Source organism: Lagopus leucura, unplaced genomic scaffold (genome assembly GCF_019238085.1).
Source record: "Lagopus leucura isolate 7727_CA_CO unplaced genomic scaffold, USGS_WTPT01 Super-Scaffold_73, whole genome shotgun sequence".
Classification (NCBI taxonomy): Eukaryota; Metazoa; Chordata; class Aves; order Galliformes; family Phasianidae; genus Lagopus; species Lagopus leucura.
The window spans coordinates 73,658,061-73,675,547 of NW_024962252.1; the positions used below are offsets into that span (position 1 = coordinate 73,658,061).

The following is a 17,487-nucleotide window of genomic DNA, read 5'->3' on the forward strand; positions in this document are numbered from 1 at the left end:
GCTACATAAGAGAGGTGAATAATTCAAACACCTACATTGCCTTCCTTTCTGATCATGAAATACCCCAGAGCTGGAAGCAATTTTCTGACATTTGCTTATTATTTGATAATATTCAAGACAAGTGGGGACTCTGTAATGGTGTGGGTTGCTTTTTTTTTTTTCCCCTCTTGTTCAACAGACTGGTTACAGTCAGGTCTTTGCAATGCATCTGGTATATGATTTCAGCTGTTGCATGCATGTCAAGCGAGGGGTACCAAATTGATTCTGTTTGCAACTGGAGATGCACTCAGACCCTGCCTGCATGGATATCAGTGCATGTGTGTGCAGTTCTAGGATTTATTTATTGGGAAGGCACCAGAGATATTTGCCTTCCAAAAACATCTGTACTCATGGGAACCTTGGGCTGGGAGTTCTCTAAGTGCAGCACTGCAAAGCAGCACACAGTCACACATAGATTAATTATTTGTAAGGACTTCTGCAGCAGCTGCCTTGCTCCAGACTGTATGAAATTTATTTTTAAAATCACTTAGAATTATAAATAAATAAAACAGCGTCTGGATTAAAAACTCCGTTGTGCCTCAACACCTACGTATAGTCTGCTTTAATGATCACACAGCAGGCCTAGTCATGGCACTGGCTGCAAGAAATTAAAGCAGCCCTGACCACAGAGTTCCTGCCTTAAGGATTTACAACGTCAGCCACGCGTGTGAAATGGAGGTGATTTTCTAAAAGCTGTAGGCCTGGAGAGGCCATGGCTGCTCTGCAGGCTGCTGCATTACCTGTGGTGTTTGTGAGCTGGAAGGTGATCGATTTGTCAGGGATGCTGCAGACATTGCGGACAGACACCTGGCATGTGTAGCTGGCGTAATCCTGGGGCCGCAGGTTCTTCAGCTTCAGGACTTTGGTTTCACCCTGGGAGTCAGGAAGAAAGGAGGAGAAAGATGTATATGTACAAAGTACAGCTCATCACTGCAAGTCAATCACCGGGCCCAGAGCTTACAAGTAATAACCATTCAAACCTCAGGAAGCTGTGCAGACTCCAAACCCTCCTAGCTATACACATAGGAGACACAAAGCATTTGCAGGGACTGCTCTGAGTTTCTCAGAATGCCCAGCAAATGTCACAAAACCTGGAAGAGGTGCCGAAGGGGTCTAGGTTTAATTTCTTGTCAGCTTTTGTCACAGTCATCTCATGGAAAGAAAAAAAGCCTTAAATGTCCAAGGACAGCCCCTGAGCTCACGCTGAGATGTCAGTGGGAGCCTAAATAAAGTGAGGGGAGTCTCAGCATTGCAAAAACAAAGTAAACCAGGGCTGATGCTGACTTAAATATGGCATGATCAATAGTTAAGCCACACAAAAAAAAAAAAATTGCAGTCCTGAAAAAAAAAAAAAAAAAAGGGAAATTTGAGAAATACTCAAATATCCCCTCCCCTCAACTCTTTTGATCTCTTTTCTCCAGATTCTAATCTCATTTACACTGGCATAAATCCAGAGTGTCTGCACTGAGTTTGATAGCCTTTTCTCATGCTATGGCAACAAACAAGCACAAGAATCACTTGCTGACACTCTATCATGTTATAAAAGCAGAATAAAGTTGTTAAATTAACAATAGATGTGTTCCGTAAATTTTTATTTATGGAATGCAGAAAGCTCAGAGATGCATCCTGTGGTTTGCACACCCTGCAACTCATATGTCTTCTCACGACAGCTTGTCGCTGCTGTGCTCCTTGTGCTTGTCTAAATCTCTTTTGGAGAAACCATTCCGTAATTGCCTGTAAATGTGAGAAGGTGTCAGCATGACAAATCCTCTTGAGGCAACCTCAAGGGACTGGACGATGAGCTCAGGCATGCTAATATGCATAGAACAAGGATTTGAACTGAGTAAATTAGGAAGATAAATACCTAGGAGACCAATCACCCTACGGAAGTCCTGTCCCCTAAGATTTGTTGCTATGCTGCGCAAATGATGGCATTTACTACGGGCATATCAGCTAGTGACTTATACAGTCATATGTATCCAGTTTATTGATTAGTAAATGCATATAAACCTTCAGTGTAAATAAGTTTTTAAAAGCTTAGACAGCAAAATCTTTGTCCTTTCTAGTGCAAAGGGCTACCCGAACCTGGCTCTGATAGCAGTTCATCTGGCTTGTCTCAGACAATTCTACGAGCTCTGTGAAGAGCGCTTTGTTAAGCACAATTTATTTGAGCTCCAGGAAGGTTTTACTCTCCACACGTGCTTCACCTAATTTCAACTCTTCTCAACCCAAAGGCTCATCAGGGTAGGAACACTGCCTGACTGGAGCTGCAGGGTTTGGGGTCATTTACATGTTAACCTGGCACTACAGTGAACCTCCACTGAATGCCTTATTTAGCTGGAGAGAACATCTCAAGTACTAGGACATCCTCTTCCTAAGCAATGTATCCTGTTAACCATAAAGAGCTTAATAAAAGCTGGATGTGCCTGGAGTGGCTTCCTCTGAGGCCAGGGATGTCCTGGCTGGTTATGCCACAGAGCACCACACAAGACAAAGCTCTCTTCAGGACCAAAGCAGCACTGACCTACAGCATTTCTACAGTCTGCTTGGGAACCCAAAGCACTGTGCTCTCCCCTAATCTGCCTGTGTGTTTCCATTTGGCTGCCTATTTCCACAACTTGCAGAAATAGCGTGTTTCAATAAAATATGAACATGACTGCATTAACTAAAAGGTTGCCTACAGCATGCTCAAAAATCAAACTCAGTCACAATGTGCTTAGGGCCCAGCTTTGGGAGTGCCTGAGAGCAGAACTGGATGTGGGATGAAATGGGTGCCCTTAGGAACTGCCCACCTAGCCCTCCCTTCTTACCCATCCTAGTCATCCTCCATAAGTTCTAGTGCTGACTGACATCTTAAGTACATTCAGAACTACTGAGTCATCAGCAACATAAAACTTGTTAGGGAAAATCGGTCCTGCACTCAAGGACAGTACCAAATGGGGAAGAAACGCCAAGCCAAGGATACTAGGCTGTCATGTTCCCTCTTGCTCTCCTGCTTCTCTTTCTCCCTGAGGACCTACAAACAGAAGAACGCACTACCAGCCCTTTTGAAGCTGATGCTCCTTGCAGTGCCCACCACCCTCTCCCCACCATTGTAACCCACACAGAGAGAGAAACATCATGCGGTACAGAAGGCACTACATCACACTAAGATGTCAATCACAAGCTCGTGGAGGTTTGCTTTTTTTCACCTGTGTATAGAGGGGTTCATAGATGTCCACACCATTGTCCTGACTGTGGGAAAGTGTCTCAGCTCCCCGTTTCCATATGAAGCGAGCTGGTGGGTTGGAGTTGACGGTGCAACGGAGGAAAACAGTCTTCTCCTGGTAGAAGCTGCCACGTACATCACTGATAGTCTGATGAACAGTGAGGACAGGTTCATCTAGATCTGGAAGGAAGGTAAGGAGGGCCACAGCAGTTGTTAGTGAAGCACTGTCTGCATGTACAGCCTGCAGAGCAGATGATGCTCCAGGGGCTGTAGGGGAGAAGGGTAGCTCTCATACATTTAGCCAAGAACAACTGCTGAATTCAGAACTGATCTGAAGGCAGGTAATACTAACAGCATCTAAAGGGAACAGACAGGAGAAGCCAGAATTCTCCCGCTCACCACACAACATTCCAAGAATAGAAAGCATCCTCCAGTTTGCGGATTCTATGTGGCCTTCCAGTAAACCACCTGTTTGCCACACACCTGTCTGACCAATGGGCTGGTCACCTGACCACCAATGACACCTCACACCTAAAATCACCATTATCAGCTTCAGCGAGAAGTTGGAAGGATCCCAGGAAACTCTACCACATCCTCATTTCCTCTGCTCCCTTCTGAAATCACAGGGCTAAGCCCATGGTTGATAAGTCAAGGGGTGAGGATAGAAACCAGGACAAGATCAATGTCCTTGATACCAGCAAGTCTTGATGGAGTGCTGCTAGAACATGAGAGGCAAAACATAGTGATTGGTGTGTATAACTTCCCTCTTATGCCCAGTTTAAGTACTGCCTGTATTTTCTGCTTCACAATGTTTGTGCTGACTCTTCAGTAACATCTACTAACTGCATCTCTATCACTCACTCCTAAACTGATCAGATTCTTTTCTCCCTTTACAGAAATTAGTCCTTCCAAATCTTCCTTCACCATAGCCACATCACACAACTGTTGTCATTGATTCAGTGGTTATCAATAACTTCACTTGCAAGGACACAAGCAATAGCCCTGGAGGGAGGGTACTCGGAGGGTACTTTCTGCTTCCATCCAGGTCACACCGCTGCCTACTGGTTGCCTTCCTGCTAAAAAGGAGATATTTACCTTGTTAGATTTTTTCTTTTTTTCCTTCAGACATTGTCTGAACATCAAGGAGTCAAGGAAGCACAGAGAAAGGAAAAACCTCAGAGTTCTTTCCCCTTCCAGAACCACTATGATATTGAGTAGGATTAAATGTAAAAATCCCATTTGAAAAGCTGGGACAACTTTGCCCTCTAAAACTGAAATGTGCCCCATGACCTTAAGCATGTCTTCAAAGTAGTCTGTTGAGCTCAGTGAAGCACTTCTGTATTTTCAGAAGCTTTATGAACCCATCTTCAACTGCAAAACTACTGAAGCACACATATCCAGAATGCCCTTCTGTTGCCAGCACTGTCTTCTGCACATAACAGCAGAGAGGAAGAGGACATGTGCCCATCACCTCCAGCTCTTGTGTGTCACCTAATTTTCAAGATACATTATTTTAGAGATTTGCAAGTTTGGAAGTCTGGCTCCCAGGAAGGAAGTGGGGGAGGAGAGATGAGTTTCTGCTAACAAGTCATCCAAATAATGTATGTTCTCTGCTGAATCACAAGTGTTAACTGTTGGATTTGCATATTTTTGTAAGATGTATACTTGTTGGCTTGCCCATAACATAGCTCAGAGAGATGAGTAGAGCTGTAGACAAGGCAGGAGAAAACAAAATCAAAACACACAAAAACCATCTAATACTGTAGAAAAACATACACAAGTGGAGATAAACAGCCTCTGTCCATAAAGTGCTTTCTCCATATGGCCATGACTAAGATTTACATCTCTTGGATCTGGACTTTGGGCATTGTCCTTCTTCTTCTGCATTCCTTAATCCCCCTTTGTTTGTTCACCCTTTAGATGAATAACTCAGTAGCTACCACCCCTCTGAGGCCCCATTTCTTTTCATGGCAAAACACTTCCCTTATCCATCAAAGAAGACACTCTCCATTCAAGTCTGCTGGTTCCCAGCTACTCCCCAAATAGAAAATATTACCTTCCTTTTTCTTACTAGACCTTTCCTCCTTCAAATCTTCCATCCTTCTTTAATAACAGTCAACTGTAAGCCTAGTCCTCCCGAGAAAAGCTGAAATAAGACCCACGACGATACACGTGTGCTTGATGTACGAGTAAAGCCACTGATGTCAGTGAGCCGCACGAATGATAAATTTGGCCCAAGGCGGCTCATGGAGAAGATCACATGGGATGTTTCGTGCGCAATATAAGCTTGTAAACATCTATTCTTTCTTTTTCTTTCCTTTCCCTCTCTTGCACATAAAAATACTCCACTCTGCAGCTGCCTCTATGCCAGCATCTGAACAACACTTTAAAGTCTCACTCAACACACACTCGGGGCAAAGGAATAACTTGCTACACAGGTTAGTGCTTCCAGTTTGATATCCTCTTGGTACCAACAGTGCTCTTCATACAACCTTTCTGTCTAATACTATGAGTGAAGAGTAGTACTGGCTGTCAAAAGACATCAAGGTCCAAATGAGAGTGATTACTTACCTCTAACTACAAATAGGGATGTGGGGAAAAAAGGGTTGTATTTTCAAATTCTGGTTCATTCAGATGAAGGTTGCCCGGGTGAGCGTTCAACAAAAACTGTGGCTGTTCCTATGTGTTCCCTTATATCTATTGCAAATACCAACAGAAAATAGATTCTCCTCCCCAAAAACCAAGTGAGCAGAACAGAGGTGCATTACCAAGTCCATCTTCAGAGTAGATGTTAGTATGAGAAAGCCCTTGGCCATCCCATTAGCCCCACAGTTCTACAGGTCAGAGCTGCATAAAGGACAACAGGATGCTACATCACTCTAGTTCCAGTCTGCATCTCAGAAGTAAAGGGAATTCCCATAGCCCACATCATGCAACAGTCCAATTCCTAGAGACAAAGACTCTGACAAGTTGCCATATTGAGTACTGAGAAAAGCCAGACTCTTTTAATATGGAGAGTTATTGAATGCAAGAGAGAAAATGGTTAGAGAAGCCAAGCAGAGCTTGGTGAGTGTCAGAACTTCTCCAACAAAGCTATGCAATGCCCATGAAGTAACGTTCATCCTATTCAAAGTGGCAAGAGGCTCAGATGAAGTGATCTGCCATACGTGTCCAATCTGCTAGTTTTATGACTTTTGCCCTTCTTTAAAAACAATTAAAAAAATAGTAAAAAAAATAAAAAAACAGGTTTTGTTACTTACATGCTCTAACTATATTGCGTGTTTTACACGTGGCTCAAGACAATTCCTCATCACTCAGTGTGGCCCAGACAAGCCAAAAGGTTGGACACTCATGCATATACTCCAGATCTGTGGGATGCTGCTCATGCTCTACTACTGCCCATACAGGGTAGGGAAAGGAAGGGAGGGAGATGAAAACCACTCCAAGCTAGATAACACGAATATGGATCATGAGGTAACCCAAGCATAAGGATTTTCACATACAGACATAATCTAAACAGAACGTAGCACAGCGCTTGAACACACTAGCTCTCATTTCAAGACTGGATAGCGGCAGTAAAAGGATGCAACCAGGCAGTGTTTCCTGCAAGCAAAGTCTCTGCCCAGACTTCAAGCACATCCCGGGGTTTTTAAGCCTGAAGACTGCTCCGCTGACAACAGTTACATCAGCACAAAAGGCCACCTTGCTAGAAGGGCTTTATAATCACTTGCAACTTTTGCATCAGTCCATTGCTGGACCTTCTCAGATGATGTGAGGAGTGGGATGTGGTGCTAATAGGATCGGAGGAATCTGGAACAGTGGATAGCCAAAAGCAATGAGCAGAATCTTAATCCTTGAGGGCAAACCTCTTCAAAAGTTGCCTAGACCTTAAATCTCCAATTCCTCCTATCTGGGAAGTATAGGACAAGCCTAACCCTCTCTTTTAGCCACAATTGCCCAAGAATAAATATAAGAATGCCCAAGAATCAGCATGAGAACCTTCAAAGGTGGAGAGCTCCTAATAGCATTGCCAGAACACAAGATAGACAGGCATTGCAAACAGCCAGAGAAATACTAAGTCACTTCTGAAACCAAGGGATCCTCAGTAGTTTCCTTCACATCTGTCCTTTCACAGCTCAGCTTCTTCAGATGCATCCCAGAATCTTTTGCTCTGTTTCCACCGCACTGCAGTTTGAGATGTGGGGTTTCAGAAACGCTCCAGACATCTGAAGAAGTACTGATTTCAAGAACCAAGCCATCTTCAAAATGAAGATAAAGACTGCAGAAGCCATCTACAACGCTACATCCCACACTAATGCTAGGATTTCTTGTAGTGGCAGACACCACAATACCTAGAAATGAGCATTGGCCTGGACAGGCAGAGCCATCTTTTTCTCAGATGGATATCTGATCTCTAGGGAAAAACAGCATAATAGTCCCTTTGCCACTGAATTAGGTGCACACAGTCCTAGGGCAATGCAGCTGCCTACTAGCCCTGCAGCAAGACAGAGACACACAGTAGAACTGTGGGAAGATCTGGGTTGCCACTAAACGACTTACACTGCACATCTACTCGAATGGACTTGATGGCAGGGACCCCAACCCCATTTTCTGCTTTACAGTAATAGCGGCCCCCCTGCAGCCTTTGGATCTTCTCAATCCGAAGGGTCTCGTTAAGCACTGACGTCTCTTGGAATTTGTCCGATGCGCTGCCAGCTGTTTTGGTCCATCTCACCTGCACAAGAAAGAGAAACACAATCTACTAGTGACAGAAACCAGAGATCCCAGGGGACAGCAGAGCTCCCTTTTCTCCCCTTCCCAGCCATTTATAGAAATGGGCCCCAAAGCACCACCAGACTACCAAAGTTCAACTGTTGATCTCAGTATGTCTCTGCAGACTAGCTGCTAATTCTTAGCCATCACCAATTCTTATGTCCTAGCACCTGGGATAATCCTTCAGATCACAGACACACACAACACAATCATCACCCCTGATCTTGTCCTCTAACTTGCTTAGTTTAATATCACTGTATGAGCAGCACAGGACTTTCATTGTTAAGCCTCAGGATCCCACGTGGCTAGCAGGCCATGAAGCTATAGAAGACATCAGCTTACAGCTACAGAGCTTTTATTGCAGTCAGCACCCTTTCATCTTTCTCTGGACAGCAAGGTTATTTCTGCTGTTTGCTTTTCCAACAGTTGAAACTGCTGTCACTATGTGGCTCTCACCTCCTTCCCACAGGGAACCCCACGTATGTTACTTTTATATGTCACCCTTCTGCAGTACACAAACTTTTGCTTTGATTTTAAAACAAAGAAAAAGAAAAGAAACAAGAATCCCTTCAGATTTCAGGGTATCTTGGATTTCTGACCATATGTTACATGTCTTAAAGTCCTGACTGATGGGGGCAACATAGTGACTCAGTATTTCACAATGAACGTTGGCAAGAGGACAACACTTCTAAAGACTGAAAGGTATTTTAAGGCTTGTAATGAGGTGTAGTCTAAGCAGCATTGGTACAAGCTTGCCCTCGTTTTCTACAGCCCAGATGATAGAAGGTAGAGACGGCTTACTTCAGCCTATTGACTGCTTATATCACAAACTACCCTTCTAAAGGCTGATGACACTGATGGCTCCCACACCTGCGCCATCTAGTCTCTGGGGCTGGGATCCAACAGGATCTGCCAACAGAAAGGAGACAGACATTCATTCAACTTTGGCAATGGATGGGAAGGACCAGATTCCTTGATCCCTGACCCCAGGCTTTGCCTAAAGCTCACTGCCACCTTCTGATTGATGCTGGTGCTCTAGAAACGACAGGCATGTTTAAATCACAGTCTCACAGCACCAGGCTGAGCAGACTTTGGAGCTAATGATCAAGGATTTATTTAGCCTTTGTAGGCTTATTATGAAATTGTCTGAGGGCATCAAGTCTCCTGTTTGCAAAAATACTTCAGCCAGCTCTTTAATCTTTTCAATTTCAATCTCATTTAAGTATTTTGGCCACATTTTCATACTTTAATGACTGCCTGATAAGAAGGAAAAGATTAAACAAAGGTTAGGAAAAGAGCTTAGCTGAGAAAGAAATCTATCTGTGAAGAGAGGGGGCAGAAATAGGACACATCCCATGTTTAATGCACAGGTGCCAGGCCTCCCTCATCATGCCTGGCTCTGCATTACAAGTGTCCCCTGGGTGTGTCCGCGCAATATCACACCTCAGTGTTGCCCACAAGCATGCTGTCTGCATCAGGCTCTGCTACAGAAATCTGTCTTCTCAGGTTCAAATCTCCACAACCAGCAACATGTTCAACATCCTTAGGTAGAGCCAGCCCCACCATCCTCCTCACTTCTGATGTACACAGCTATCACCCACCTAGCACTTTCACAAGTCTAGGCTGGTCATTCTTGCTGTCTTGGTTCAGATTTATTTATATTTTAATTGCTTCCAGGATATGCTTTGATGGACAATTCATTTCAAATCCTGCTGAGCCTCTTTCCTGCTCCTTTGTTGTCTCCTCTCAGTAAACCATCTCTTCACAAGCAAGTCCATGGAGAGGTTGACTGACACATGCTAATGTGTACTGCTCAGCACAAATGCCTTTGATTGGAATGACTGAAAAAGAGGGCCAAGAAGGTGCACATATCATACTTGGATCCCTTGAGCGTATTCTGGCATACGCTGCCTCCCAGCACACACCAGCTGCCATGCCTTCCATATTGTCCAAGAGCAGGCAGACCCATGCTCCTGGCTGAGCATCTTTATAGACACCATTTACACTGATATTGAAACAGCCTACTCTGAGTATTTGAGGGGTGCAGAGGGGGTTGCACAGGACTTGAGGCTATACGGCCCTTCAGGGGCCCCGAGGAAAGACTGCAGCAGTTAGCCATATTCACTGCCAAGCCTCCTCACTGAGCTGAGGCTGACCACAGCATGAACACATCCAGCACCACAGGTCTGAATCTGCCTCTTGTTGATGGCTCTAGAGCAAGGACTAGTGGGCTCTTTGTGGAGCTCTACAGAGTACGCCACAAGCAACTTTCTGAACTCCCCCAGGCAAGTTCCTCCTTGCCTGCACAACCAGAGAACCAAAGAGAGAGATGAGCCATGAAGGACCTGCTTCTGTGGTCAGCATTTGGGTCAAATCTTCTCTAGTCTGTTCAGGTTTTTGTAGAAAGTGAGGTCAAAGGTTTGAGGGTAGATTGTACAATGGGCTCTTCTATTTTGAGAGAAACTTCACATACTGAATACCACTAGATGTTTTGGGTAGGCTCCTGAAAAACAGTTTGGAACATATTCCTTGAAAACAAGGCTTCTTCACAGTTTGAACAGTTAATATTCGGGCCATAGGACACTACCTGGCTCCAACATGCAGGATAAAGTTGGGCATCCTGCTGACAGGTGAGACTGAAGTCTTACCTGTGGCCGGGGGTGTCCTGTGACCAGACACTGCAGGACCAGCGTGTCCCCTTCCCGAATCGTGTAAACACGTTCACTGATGTTGTCCTCCTTCACTACACATGCCTGCCCAGCATGGATAATTTGGGCCTGAGCAGGAGCTGCAGAGAAGAAAGAAGAGGTAATGAAGGAAACAAACAGCACTCCACCCCCTTGACTCCACTACCCATGACAGCTGTGCCCACAGAAGGATGGAAGAGCCACCTCTTGAACCACAGAAGGGAAGAGCCAGATAGTGCTGGGTATGAGACACAAAAGACTCAGAAGATGGAGAATTGAGTAATTATCCTTATTTCCTGGGAGCCTGGTATCACCTTCTACTTAAAGTTCTTAGGCACTGTTGAGATTAGCAGCTCTAGGCACTGAAAAGAAAACATGGAGGTTTTTGTTTTGTTTTGTTTTAAAGACCTCCCTGAATGGGCTAAGGATCAAGAACTCCCTGCTCTCCCAGAGATGAGCATACACAAGAGGTTAAAGCAGGGATCTGTTCAAATCATGGCTGTTCTATGCTTGTCTAAAATGGGCCTAATGACTATAAGTTTACTATGCAGGGGGCTGAGTGGAGTCAGAAAGGGCCTTGATGCTCCATATGGTTTTCAGTATGTCCCTAGAACATGCGTAGTGCATGCTACAGGAAAAACAAGTCTTTCCCAAGTTACACAGCGACCATTGCAACTCTGTGCCAGAGGAAACAGTCTCCATGGGACCAGGAAATGCATTAGCTCTAGGGTTCCTCTCTCTCTTCCCAGGATTCTAGGAGTAGACCAGTGACTGCCAGTCCAGCCAGGAGAACAAGAGAGTTGTGCAAAGGAAAAATTCATGGAAAGAAAGTTCCCAGAGTTTACAAAACTGCACTTCCCCAACCAGTGATCTACTGCAGTTCTAATCAACAGCAGGGAGAGAGAAACAGCAAGAAAACAGGACCTAATAAAAAAATCACCTTAACTCTAGAGATCTGTATGAGCAGCCCTTGGTTCCCTAATCCAAAAGCATCTGTGTGATCACTGAAGCGGCTGAGATGTATCGAAAGTGACTGTGCAGCCCAATGAGACACCTGTGCTTGTTCGAGGGAAAACTCCAGTCACACTTCAAGGAACAGAGAAACCCACACATGTCTAAGAACCACTACCTCGGTGAGAGTGCCCTTGGGATGCACTGCCCTGTCTTGCTACAACACTTCCAGGTGACTCCGGAGTCACAGCTCCAGCTGCTATTAGTGAAATACAATGCAAACTAACAAGACAGTGACAAGACAGGAAGACAGGTGATCCAAGGGTTTAAAGCAAAGAGCCTGAGTGAGCCTTCTGAAACAAGCACCGATTTATACAACCTGTCACAGCTGAACTAAGCACCCACTTTTTCCTCAAGGTTAGCTGAACTACTATTTTCTTCCATGGATTTTTTTTTTTTTTTTTTAAGTTATTTCTTATTTTGCTCCAGGCATGACCAAAATGCTCTAAACCCAACCAGATGGCAAATAGAAGTGCTCAGATTCACGCTGGTTCCATGCACCAGCAGAACAGACTCAGGGCAGGCTGGGCTTAAGCAGCAGAGATCTGCCTTTGAGGTTCAGCCTGTACAAACTGGTGTCACCACAAAGCACTGAGCAGCTATGACACAAGAGTGGCCACAGGACCGTGGGCAGCCAGTTGCTCTTGCTGCTGGGTTCTCCATTCATGGCATGGTCACACAGCACTCAGGCAGCAAGCTATTATCTTTCTAGAATCACAATTATTTGAGTTGGAAAGGACCTTAAAAGGTCAGCTGGTCCAACTCCCCTGCAGCAAACAGAGACACCTACAGCTACACCAGAGTGCTCAGAGTCTTGTCTAGCCCGACCTTGAGTGTCTCCAGGGACAGGGTATCCACCACCTCTCTGGACAACTCATGCCAGTCTCCCACTGCCCTTCCAGTCTGATGTTACTTGGTTGGCACAATCATGATGGGCTCATTACTATCCAAGCTATTGGCTAAGAGAAGTAATATGTTTATTTGAACAGTATGATGGCATAAACATGGACAAATCCCTTAATCTTTTTCATCTGCAGGACTTGTAGGAACTTGCCTGCCATCTCTGAAACAACAGTCAAAGCTCCACTAATACAACTGAGCAGATGAGTGACCTTCCCATGCCTGGATGGCAGAAAATTCTTGTTGAACACAGAAGGAAGAAGAAAGCAGGAACTTATGTATGTGCATATATACATATGAACACATGTTTATGCTTTTTAAGTAAGACAGTGACTTATCAGTAAAAGACTGCATGATTGCTTGTCAAGCAAACAATGGCAGAGCAGCAATTCAGATGCCCATGTAACCTTTGCCAGTGCACTTCAAATCCAAAACACTGCCTCTTATCACGCTGCTCCAGCCCTCTGCAGACATGCTGTAACACCTCTACCCACATGCACTGCAGAACATTGCTTGCAGTGCCAAGACACACTCTGTGATGATGAAGACTCCCTGCTCTATGATTAAAAGAGAAAAACTCTGTCCCTTCCCTCCTCCTGACCTATACCACCCCTGTTTCAGTGGGGTCCTGACACCCTACAGCATCAAAGCTATTGAAATCTCTCTTCTCATTCTCTGGGCTATGTTTGCCGGCTGGTGGCTCTGTTCTCCCTTCACAAACATGACCTTGCTGCGAAAACTAATTGCCAGCCATCCTGTGGGAATTAGAATATTTATCTGCAGCTCTTGCTCCCAGTTAAATGTTCCCTCAAGTTGCTCAGCTGTGCCCCACATGGTGCACAAACTCTTTAGCCTCAAGCCTTCCAACTTGCATGCTTCTCCCTTTGGCCATCCCACCACCCCATACTTTTACCTGCCTTCTGTAACCTCCATCTCACCTGCCTAAAGGCATTTCTACATAGGGAATTTCCACAGCAAAACATTAAGTACAGTTGTACTGTACAAGAGGGTTTTTGAGCAAGCGCTGCAATACCAAAACACTTTGTCATCATCATTGTTACCAGAGTTTGATAGAAATATTATATAAACTAATCCTTACTCTGCAGTGTAAAGCAATATATAGCACTAACCTATAGCAAAATGAGAATGCTGGAGATAAATGTTGTGTCAGTTTAATTTTTCTCTCCCCAATCCCCCCTAGGTCCACCTGGGCTGTCACATAGCTTAGAAACATGGGGGTGTACATTCAGCTTTGTTCTACCGTTAAGAATACCTTAAGCTCCATTTAGTGGAAAGGGACATCACTTTAATTGAATCACTACTATTCAAGCTGTGTCATCTCTCTTGCAATCACAGCACCAGGTCTCCTGCAAGACCAACAAGCATTTTACCACATTTTAAACCTCACATGAACCCCTATCTCTCAAAAGTGAGACCAAAAAGCCTAGGGCTGTCTTGAAGAGAAAAGCGCTCAAGGAAATGGCACAGGAGGCTGAGAAAACAGCCTTAAATATAACCTGATAAAAGCAAAGGTGTGGGGACTGAACAAGGGGTGAATCCAGCTCCCAGAGGATTATGTTAAAATCATAGGATAGGATTCCAGAAGTCTTGGTTCCAAGCTCAGCCTGCCACACTACGCAAAGGCTGGGAAAGCCACCTCATTCCATACTACAGATAGACAGAGATGGTAGGGATTAATTGTACTTCTAATGTGTTCGAATAGAATGTTGAACAGAAAGAATATGTTGTTTGACATCATTCCACGTCTCCTGGAGGATTTCAGGACGATGACAGTTTGCCATCTTGTCCTGGCAACACGCAGGACCTGCTTTCTCAAAAGAAACAGTTTCAAGAAGGCCCTTGGGAGCGAAAAGAAAGGTTAGAACATCAGGCAAGCGCTGGAGACAGAGAAAGAATCTCAGCCATTCACAGAGGAACCCCACAAGGAATGAGTTTTGCAGATACAACCTGTCCTACTAAGCGTTTTAGAGCAGAACTGCACAAAGCGCTCCAGAGAAACTGAGCCAACCAAATATTCAAAGCCAGACACTTTACAATGCAAAATTCAAGCTCTCAACCTGCAGCATTAAGCTCTTCTTTCAGAAAGAGCTGGCTTGCAACACATTTGGCCCCTGCATCGAGACTTCCTACTACGCTTTCATTTGATATATTCACACATTAAAACAAAAGGAAATTGGAGTGGGTAAAATAATTTTATTCCCAGTGCAATGTACTGTACAATGTTATTATTACTATAATCTGGAAAGTTTATGACACTCTTGGTGCTTAGAGGTTGCTAATATCATTAAAAAGTAGAAAAGGAAAGAACTGTTTTTTGGAGAGGACTGAGTAACGTGCATTTGATTCACAGGTCTGGCCACTTCATCTTTTTGAACCTGAGATCCCCTATCTCTTCGATGGTAATGATGAGAAGTCCTTCTCAGAGAGGGTAAGACACAGATTCTGCATTGCCAGGAGCCAAATGAAAATCTATAGCTCAAGGAGGGCAGAGAGAGAGGGAGAAAGCAAGAAGACAAATAGGCAATGGCATTCTTAGGTCTCTATCAGTTTATTACATATTCTAAATTTTAGGGAGAAATAAGAGGAGTGTCCCTTGAGAACAGATCTGCTGCAGCAGAACAAAGAGAAAAGAGGAATAGCTGAATTGCTGCTTCAGTCTGTATCCTCCTCCCAGACAGTCTACCAGTGTTGCAGGCTTTCTGCAGTTATGTTTCCTGTAGCCAAGCCCTCCAGGTGGCTGCACCAGAAGGCTGTGCCTTCCATCAATGCCTTCATCTGCACAGGAATGCAATCCCCTGGCTGCCTCCAGGCAAGGTTTGACAGAACCCAGCTAAGCCCAAGAAGCTCTAGGCAAAGAAGCCATGGACTTCCATTTCTCAGCTACAAGGGAGCACTGCTGGGAGGCATTGGTTGCTAATCTGCTGCTGAAAACCCTCAAGAACCTTCTGGCATTTTCCCCTCACCAGTCCAGTCCAAAGCAAGTGGCATGTAAGAGGTGCATCTTGAAGGGAGTTTCTGGAAAGGGGTAAAAGGTGTTTAGGAGCACACGGAATTGAATACAAATCTCCCTCAGCCATTAGTGGCTGAATAGCCACTCTCAATAGGACCACCCACAGGTAGCACTGCCCCATGGCACTGTTACAGGTGCTACAGTACAGAGGGAGTGTCTCTCAGGCCTCAAAGTCACTGCTTCAGTGTTTTATCCATTCTGTTTATTCAGTGCACAACTCTGCTCAAAGAGGAGGCAGATGGGAACATAAAGGCCTCTGAGAATCAAAGGGGTTGGAAGGAACCTCAAGAAATCACAATGTCCAAGCCCCCTGCTAAAACAGATACCCTACCAGTTGGCATCCAGATGGGTCTTGAACATTTCCAAAGGAGACTCCACAACCTCTCTGTTCCAGTGCCCCATCAGCCTTACCCTAAAGTTCACATACATGTTAGTATGGAAAATCCTATGTTCAAGTTTTAAACCATTACTCCTTGTCCTACTGCTACACACCACAGAGAAGAGCCTGGCCTCATCCATTTTCCTCCCACCTCCTTTTAGATATTTATAAACATTAATCAGATCCCCTCCCAGCCATCTTTTCCCTAGGCTGAACAGCCCTAGGTTACTCAGCCTATCCTCATGCAGAGATGCTCCAGGCCCTTTATCACCTTCATGGTCCCCTGCTTGACTTCTTCTAGGAGATCCCTGTCTTTTTTGAACGGAGGAACCCAGAACGGGACACAGTTTTCTAAATATGGCCTCACCAGGGCAGACTAGAGGGGGACTTCCTCAACCTGATGGTCACTCTGTTTTTAATGCACCCTAAAGTACCACTGGCCTACTTGGCCACAAGGGCACATTGCTGACTTATGGCCAACCCATTGTCCGCCAGGGCACCAAGGTCCTTCTCCACACAACTCACCTCCAGCAGGTTACACCCTTATCTGTGCTGATGCATCTGGGTATTCCTTCCCAGGTGTGAGACTCCACTTCTTGTTAAACCTTGTCAGGTTACTACCTGCACAACTCTCTGGTCCGTCCAGGTCTTGTTGAATGATATGGAAGAATGGATTGGAGTATGGAGGAGGTCTAGTTTTCCCCCCACAGGAGTGAGGAAAGCCTATCAGGATGGGAAGGGTATGCAAGGATCTTGAGATTCAGACAGAACATCCTGCCTATGCCCGCTCAGTAGAGGGCTGGCAGCTGGGTTGTTGTAGGGTCCATTGCTATTCAGCTGGTCTCACTGATTGGTCCACTGTGGATGAAGACCACAGGCTCTGCCAAAACTTCCAACAATACAAATTAACCAAGCCTGCTCCAGCCCACAGTGCTGGACATGATATTGATGGGCTGTTTGAAAAGGAAAATTCACTCCAGCTTGAGGCTGATTATGGAAATAATAATACACAATCAGTGTCCATTAACACTGTCAAGAGGGCTGTAGATCAATAGCATATTAATGGCTGAATAAAGACTGCCCATACCTATAAGCAGTTCAGGCCAGCACAGTGGCAGAGGGAGAAGCAGTGCCAGCAGACAGGTGTAAAGGAGCTCAGGTACCTGATGTCTCCACACAGCCTGCCCTGGGAGGCTGGAACAGAAGCCCCTAGAGTAGCCACAAGGAGAAAAGCACACCATGCTCTCAGGTCTCCCACTCCTTGCTCCGAGCCGTCTCACACACCTCCAGCACTGCCTTCAGCACGTGGTCTCCATAAGCTTAATGCTTCTCCCTTGAATCTCCTCCTGCCAGCTCTGCTAACATAGTTTGCTGCCCAGGTGACTCAGCCACACCAAAGGCTGTCCTAATGCAAAAACCTCCAGGAAACCCTAATGGCATGCTGACACTAAGGATTACA

The 17,487-nt window shown here is 45.1% G+C and overlaps 1 protein-coding gene across 1 annotated transcript in view; it reads right to left on the reverse strand.

Annotated features, from left to right (window-relative positions):
• MDGA1 (MAM domain containing glycosylphosphatidylinositol anchor 1) overlaps positions 1 to 17,487 on the reverse strand; it is a 114,727-nt gene that overhangs the window by 74,195 nt on the left and 23,045 nt on the right. Inside the window, exons 2-5 of the mRNA XM_042874835.1 lie at positions 10,669 to 10,808; positions 7,808 to 7,982; positions 3,231 to 3,427; positions 780 to 912 (exon numbers count right to left, since the gene is read on the reverse strand). Coding sequence (XP_042730769.1) covers positions 780 to 912; positions 3,231 to 3,427; positions 7,808 to 7,982; positions 10,669 to 10,808 — 645 coding nt within the window. The remainder of the gene's footprint in view (positions 1 to 779; positions 913 to 3,230; positions 3,428 to 7,807; positions 7,983 to 10,668; positions 10,809 to 17,487) is intronic.